This window comes from Arachis ipaensis, chromosome B06 (genome assembly GCF_000816755.2).
Source record: "Arachis ipaensis cultivar K30076 chromosome B06, Araip1.1, whole genome shotgun sequence".
In the NCBI taxonomy this organism is placed as follows: Eukaryota; Viridiplantae; Streptophyta; class Magnoliopsida; order Fabales; family Fabaceae; genus Arachis; species Arachis ipaensis.
Window position 1 is genome coordinate 3,579,914 of NC_029790.2, and position 8,031 is coordinate 3,587,944.

At 32.2% G+C, this 8,031-nt stretch overlaps 1 protein-coding gene across 3 annotated transcripts; it reads left to right on the plus strand.

Annotated features, from left to right (window-relative positions):
- On the plus strand, positions 386 to 2,560 carry LOC107645407. 3 transcript variants are annotated; one of them, XM_016349417.2, is made up of 5 exons: positions 386 to 559; positions 702 to 1,052; positions 1,325 to 1,407; positions 1,585 to 1,664; positions 1,730 to 2,468. In XM_016349417.2, exons 2-5 carry the CDS (start codon positions 822 to 824, stop codon positions 2,305 to 2,307), a joined length of 972 nt encoding a protein of 323 aa, XP_016204903.1. In that variant the 5' UTR covers positions 386 to 559; positions 702 to 821; the 3' UTR covers positions 2,308 to 2,468. The 3 variants fall into 3 exon arrangements, 2 of the variants coding, with proteins under 2 accessions (XP_016204903.1, XP_016204904.1); XR_002348155.1 differs by adding an exon at positions 2,508 to 2,560 and having other exon boundaries at positions 392 to 1,052; positions 1,730 to 2,471; XM_016349418.2 differs by having other exon boundaries at positions 392 to 1,052; positions 1,742 to 2,468.

Genomic DNA, 8,031 nt, shown 5'->3' on the forward strand with positions numbered 1-8,031 from the left:
TTAATTTTATATAAATTATTTGGATTGTATTTGAATTTTTATCTTATTATATTTATGGGAGTCACTCTGATAAAGATGATTAAAATATTTTTTTAAAGATGTTTTTTAGTAATTAAAATTTAATACATATAATCAATTAAACTGTGTTATTTTTGTCAAAATTAGATCAGACAAATTGATTTGGCCGAAAAATTAGTAAACCAAACTTTAAACCGATCTAAATTAATATTTTTTTTTATAAAAAATAACTACAATAATCAATAATCAGAAAATCCCTTTCTACATTCTCTGTCTACAACCGGATACCGGCTGGTCCAGTGAATGGCAGTGTCACATGCTTGACACACCTCTTCCACACGTGCCGTCTTTCACCCATACAAACCCCCTCCCCTCCTTTCTAATTCTATTTCCATGGTGCAACAAATAAAAGTTAGAGAGAGAGAGAAAGAATAGCCCAACTCTAAATCCAAAGCCATGGAATGGAAGAACAACACAAAATATATGGAGGAGGGTGCCACATGATGCACAGTCACAGTGCCTTTCTTTCTGCAGTATAAGAGTGAGAGTGTGGCTGTGTCCTTTCATTTTTTCTTCGTGTTTTGTATATTTGTGTAGATGGGATGTTCTTCCTCCTCCTCCTCCTGCTTTTCCTCTTCTTCTACTTCACGCTTTTATTATTTTTATGTTTTGTATGAAAACAGAAGCTGAAAGATCGGGTATTTAGGCCTCTTTTTGGGGAAGATATAGCGGTGAATCTTGTGAAGCTTGTGTGTCTTTTCTTTTCCTTCGATTCTCTCTCTTTTATCTGCTCTTGCACCCTCATGAGGATCCGCAAAAGCCATGCGTTTTTATCTTCCCCCCACTTTCCGCCCACTCCTCCGTCAGATCCCCACCGCTCACCAGGGCTGGTGCAACTCACCACCGCAAATCTCCACCACCGACAACGTGGCTCCGATCATGGTGCTCAACCGTCTGATCAACCTATCAACGGCTGGGATGATTCCTCCGGTGAGAGTGGGGCACACAGACAGCACATCAAGCAAGACCCTTCGGTTAGTTAAAACTAATTTATTTATTTAATTTTTCCCCTCTTATTATTTATTATTTATTTATTTTTCCGAAAATTTCATGATGTGGGCTTTTACAAGTGCACTTTTGTCCAATCTCTGGCAAGTGGTTGGTGTCAAATTCGAATTGTTATTTTTTCTCTTTAATCCCCTTTTGGAAAAAAGATTATTTTTTTCAAAAAAGAGGAATTTAAAAGGCATAGATATCCTTATGTATGTGAGTGGATCCTATCATCAATCATCAATTGATCCTGCAGGTGGAGGATGATTATGATTATGATGATGGAAGAAGAGAAGACAGTGGTGAAGACTCGGAGGACAAGAAAAGTAATCATTCCAGGTAAGAAACAGAAATTAAAATCTCTATCTTGTAGGTGAAAACATGGAGACCCATATCTTTGATTTTTAACCATCACGGAAAAAAAAAAGAGTGATTTTTAGCATATATGTAGAGCAATATAATTAAATTGCACGTTGGTTTTGTTTTTTTGTCTTAGCAAGTTTGATGTAATTGTAGGAAAGGAAACATCTTTGGTTCTTCTCAAACACTGCCACCAGCACCACCGTTAAACCTTTATTCTTCGACTCCTCTTCAAGGTAACAAACAAAACCATGGTGCTATTATAATACCTTTGACTTGGTTGGACTCCGATTCTTCCTAGTATTGTATGCAGATGAGAGATGGTGTGAGGAAGAGAAAGCGATTCCTTTCAAGAAACGAAGAGGGAGCTTTGACAACATGGGAATGAGTGATGGTAAGAAGACGAAGGCGAGGATGAAGACGAAGATGAACAACAAGTGCAGTAATAACAACAAGAGTGAAGAGGAGAAGGTGAAAGGGAAGAAGAAGAAGAAGGGGAGGGGCAGTGCAGTAATGGAAGGCTCACGGTGCAGTCGTGTGAATGGAAGAGGTTGGAGGTGTTGCCAACAAACTCTTGTTGGTTACTCCCTCTGTGAGCATCACTTGGGCAAAGGAAGACTCAGAAGCATGACAAGTGTTCGAAACCGTTCTACAACAACAAAGGTGGTGGTGCAACAACAACAACAACATGCTCATGATCGTGGTAATAATAATAATAATCCTTCATCTTCTTCTTCTTCTGATAAGCTCAGCGTGAAGACGATAATGGGTGGTGGTAGTAGCAACAAGAGGAAGATGAAGCAGCTTGGAATGGTGAAAGCTCGATCCATAAACAGCTTACTGGGCCAAACAACTAACACACCCATTGCGCACACTTAGCTTCATTGTTATTTCATGTCGAACCATTATGTGTTTTATATCATATATTATATTACATATACTTGGTGCAACTCAAAAGTTCTTCGTTGCTGATGAATTCATGAATAATTTTGACGTGATTCCCATGAATTAATTGCACCGTTTCGATTGTGGATGGTCTTTACATTCATGCACTCTTTACACTATTTCATCTTTGAAAAATTCATGTATCTACTCTATTATTAAATGAATTATAAAACGTATTTTACGTGAATTTTTACATACATTTGATGCAATAATAAAAATGGTGAAAACTCAACTGTTTGTGTAGCCATAAATCCTATTTTTTATTCATTGAGATATGTTGATTTTGTATACCATTTGACCAATCATAGAGTAAAAATGATGATTCCATCCTCTCTTTCTCTTTGGATTCCAAAATAAAATAGAAATAAAAAATATTTGATAATAAATGAAAAACTACGAATTTTTTGTTCCATTTCCGAATTGAAATGCGAACTATCTAGGTCAAATAGCTCAGGTGAAGTCGACTTCACGTGAAGTTGATATCTGAGAGTCGTTAGATGATACTTCACGTGAAGTTGATATCGTTAGATAAAAATGTCAAATCATTCAAATCATCTAACGGCTCTCAGATATCAACTTTACGTGAAGTCGACTCCACCTGAGTTTTCACCAACAAAAATATGTACATGATATTATTTCTACTTTGAACATATCATAGAGAACCTTGCATTTGCATTTTGAGAAATAGAAGAGCAGCTTTACTTTGATATAAATGTATGAAACTTAGGAAGGTCAAGATAGATGCGTGCCTTGAAAAATTGTTAGCTTTATGATTATGGTTTATGAGTGGGCAATTTCTCAGATACCACTAGTAGCTATATAGTCCTGTTTTTGAACATAAAAGTAATGCAACTGTTATAGTCAATACGAAAAGAACAAGCCATCATATTGACTCAAAAGTGTACCATATTGTTATTATAAATATACATACTTTTCTTATGTGTTGATGCTGCGTTCATATACTTTATATTATTTTCTTCATGCAAGTACTTCTGGACAAAATTGATAACTCAGAATGTTGGATTTGTCAAAGAAAACAATCGATTCCGTCGATATGTATTGTTATTTATTCATAACATATAAACGATAATTATTGACATGATACAATATATAAGGATCCAATAAAGGTAAAGGTTCAATACCCTTGCTTAACTTATTATTGAAAAGTATTGGAATGTAGACCCCATTAATAATATAAGTATACTTTTAATTACCTAGTATTATTATCCGTGCTTTAATTATCAATATATCTTGTCAGTGCCAAAAAGTTGAGGATGTGATCTCTTGGCAGGTCAATTCTTGAATAATTGAGATAGACTCCTTGTACTCTGGCAATGCCCGCTAATATCGTAGCAATTTCCTTGTCATTGCAGAGCCTACAAAATTTTCTATCCAAAAAATTTGTGTAAGCTGTATTATTTGTACCTTTTTCTTTTTTAACACTAGATATATACATTTCTTTTATTATTATAGAAAATTGCATGAAACTATATATATACCATGTGATCTGTTACAGTAGTCTGGAACAAACTAAGGAAGTGTGGGGGGAGAAAATCTAGGTATAAATGAGTATTAATCTTCTAGGGCTAAACCAAGCATATGCATATTATTGTCTTGTGCATGCATGGTTTGGAGGACCATATAATATAAGAAGAAGCAGGCATGGAAACTGCTGATAGAAACATACATCACACTTAATTTGATGAGTATCTATATGTATATATATTATTGTTTTGTTGAAGACTTGAAGTAATATATTTTTTTTTACACACCTCTTTATTAACGCGGAGTGTATGATATACATATATCCCTGTTTCATGGTAATAATAAAGATATCATATGATATTTCCATGGGCTAAAATTACATCGAAAAGTCAATATATTATTATTGAAAAATGATAAGATAGTTGGTTTTATTCTGTGATAATAAAGTGACATCCAATAAGTCATAAAAGTTGAAACTATATATATTCTTTCACTTTGCTACTAGAAGCCTTAGAAGAATTACCACTCAAATGTGGAGTAATAATATATCTTTTAGGAAGAGGTAAAAAGGCCACAATAATACTGGGTTACAATTTATTTAAAAGTATTTGTCTAATTTATTATAAAAAATTAAAAATTAATATTTAATTTTAAAAATATAAAAATAAATAATTATTAAATTAAATATTTAAAATTTGTCATAAAAAATAAGTTAAACAAAAATTAAACACTAAATTATAAGCGCTATAAAATTTACTTTATTTTTTTTGGTGGTGAAGGCATTAAATGTGACAGAGATTCTTTTGGATGGAGACGGTTGGAGATGGAGACCCCATACCAAGAATTCTCCACACAAAGCCACAGGAATCATATCCTCTGAGAGGCCTCAACCTTTGTAGATTAAGTAAATACAAATCAGCGAAGGAAAAGTCCAGTGACTAGCAATTTTGTTAAATTTTGGTCAGCATGTAACTAACAAAGAAAAGTGAGTCATTGAATGAAATTTTACACCAATCTCACACTATTAAAATCATCTTGATGGTTATTTGATAGCTACAAATCACAAAAATTGTTGTCCCCTAGCATTCATCAATCAGTGAATACCAGGAACTTGGGGTACGGTAATGTAGCCAGCCATCAATATATCAATATATTAGTAGCTATATATGCATACAAGTCAATTTTAGTCACCTTAATATTCCAAAGCTAAAATTAAAGTTCATAAAATTCTTGACCCGCATTAATAATAATGTACAACAGTTATTAGTAAAAAGTTTATAAATGTAATGTTACAATAGCAAGGACTTAAGTAGCCAATAAAAGTAATTTTTGTCATTATTGGAAAGAAAATTTGAAGAGTTGGCGTTGAGAGGCATATTTGAGACGAAGAGGGAATGGGGAGAAAGAGGAAGAAAAGAAATTGGTAGAGATCCAAATTGATAAAAAAACGGGAGAGGAGGGTCATGCATATTGCGTGTAGCTTTATTGATGAATGGAGATTCACATGCAATGAGGAAACAAGTTTGTTATGGAAGGCCACTTGTCAGTTGAGAAATGTGGGGCCCAGAGACCCAATCAAACAGCAAAGCAATGGCCAGATAATGTATTCAATGCCACGTGCCCTCACCGCCCCACCAATCACACCATACCAAACCAAACTCATCCATTTTATATGCTGCTTCTTCCTAGTAGTACTAATACCAGAAATGAGTTAAGTTAGTTTAATTTATTAATAATTGAATCTATTTGTAAAATTTGAAATCAGATGTATAATTAGAGCCTTAGAGGTATCTCAATTTCCTCTACCTTAGATACAATAACATGGGGTGTTAAATTTTAATTAATTGAATTTGTAGCAAGTTAATGACGGAAATAAGTAATCATTTGATAATTGATGGAAATAGAGGTAGCCCATGGGCCATGGGAGGGATGGACCCTGTCCCTTAGGCAAAAGAATTAATTGATGGATCCCCATTATGATTTCCATGTTTATTCAAACACTAGCATCAATCAGCAATGAGCCATAGTTCACACGGCATTTGGTTCCCTCTCCATCTCAAAGTATCGGGTTTGAGTTCTACTCGTTGCAACCGAAAAAAAAAATTTGATAAGTATGTGAAGAGTGTATGGGTGTGTATTGTGTATCTAGGATTAGGAATTGTCTAATTCATTGGAGTACCTAAGATTAAGAGTTGTCCAATTCACCGAAAAAAAAAAAAAGTAGCATCAATCTGTGCTTCCAATAGGGCATATTGATTATTGGAATAACCTCTAGGATATAAAACTACTATTCCAATCTCCCTCTACCTATTCTACCTATAGCTCTGCAATTATGTTCTTATCTCTGAATTTGCAATCATCCCTATTCTATTCTCTATATCTTGTATTTGTGATGATGATCATCATCAGGTTCATGAGGGAGCGCGCAGAAAGTACAGTATCATTGATTACTATTGTTTATAATCAATATACAAGGCAACAAATTGTGAATACTAACAATAATAATAAGAAATTAAGAAAGCATGTGAAGCTAGCCAGGATGCATATGTAATTGGTAACTAAGTGCAATTATATATAACAGCTAAGAGTGCCATATTAGCACATTTGAATTGTACGTGTCAATAGCAAATAATGTTCATCACCGAATAGAAGATGGGACCTAACAATATAAATTAGCTAGAGTATGTAGCTTACTGAACTAGATGGAAAAGGCAGAATATAAATTAATGACTCTTGGATTGTAGTTGAAACTGGATTAGTTAATTTTAATTAAAAATCACTCGCGATGGCACCTATTGCCATTGTTGTAAAATGCATGGTGTCGGATTGTGCTTGACCTCTTAGCTAAGGTGGCCATACTTGACAGTAAGGCCGTACTTATGGTAGCAATTTCATAGTGTGGTTGGGGAATCATAAATAATTCTTAAAAATTTTAAGATGGGAATATCATATTTACATGTTTAGTTTAAAGTTTAAAAAATTATTTTTAAGTAAGTTTGATTTCAAGAAATCAAAATACCATCATTTTAATTTCTACATTTCTCATAGATATATTTGATTCCCATAGGAATAAAATCAAATAACAAAGTAATACTTGAACCACACACACTGTTCTTTGGTACAACTGTAATAATAAGAGATCCTTTGTTATGTGCCTGTATTTGGCTCAAATGGTCAATGTCCAACAAAATTTAACGGTTAAAGTTAAAGATTATATCTGTATGAAGCATTTTATGGTTAAAAAAAAAATAAAAACCAGTTAAATTTAGTGATCAAGTTATTTTATGTTTAGTGTTTAAATTTATTTAAAATTCAAGACTACTTAAAATTTAAATTTACCTAAGATCCAAAACTACTTAAAGTATAAATTTACTAAGTTAAAAGTTATATAAATTAATTTATAATTTTTTTCTATAAATAAGATTAATTTTAATAAATTAAAAGAATTTCTATGTATTCACATATTTATTTATTTTCGGGAACTGAGCCTCTCACAAAGAAAGGGGGCAATAACCCCTCCCAAAACTCAATTTTTTTTTTTATAAATTATATGTAGATTTTAATTTAACTCTTTTAAAATATTTATTTTACTCTCATTTATATTATAAAATTAAATTTTGGCCCCTTCTTAAAATTTAGTCTAGTTCCGTCTCTGCTCACTCTAACATACTTTAGTCACATTGAGATACAAAAACATAAATAAAGAGTCCATATAAGTATTGAAACATTCCATTTTTTTTTTCATTTATTTTAATTCTGTTTTTTTTTATTTAAATTCTATCATTTTTATTCAAGCACTTATCAACCTCTACATATTTTAAAATAAATTTTATAATTTTAAATTCTTTATATTTTTGTACTTATTTTTTTATTTTTAACTTTTTATATTATTATTTTTATATTTTTATTGGGTATTATTTATAAATTCTAACAACAAGACATAAAAAAAAATTCATCATATCTGCTCTTGACGTGTTTTTACCTTATATGATGACTAGCTACAACCTACAAGGTCATTCTTCAACAACATAAAACATTCACTTAGCTTCAAAGTATTTTGAAACGCCTAAGCTTCTAATCAAGAAATCGAATTAAATCTAATTAATGTATAATGCACAAATATTTATGGAATTTTTTAATAATTTAACTTTGTATAATATGATCTGTGATATA

Bases quoted from the DNA above. Each gene is read 5' to 3' on its own strand.
- LOC107645407 (XM_016349417.2), top strand. From the start codon at position 822: ATGAGGATCCGCAAAAGCCATGCGTTTTTATCTTCCCCCCACTTTCCG. The intron at 1,053-1,324 runs GTTAGTTAAAAC...TTGATCCTGCAG, and splicing joins ACATCAAGCAAGACCCTTCG to GTGGAGGATGATTATGATTA. The intron at 1,665-1,729 runs GTAACAAACAAA...GATTCTTCCTAG, and splicing joins TTCTTCGACTCCTCTTCAAG to TATTGTATGCAGATGAGAGA.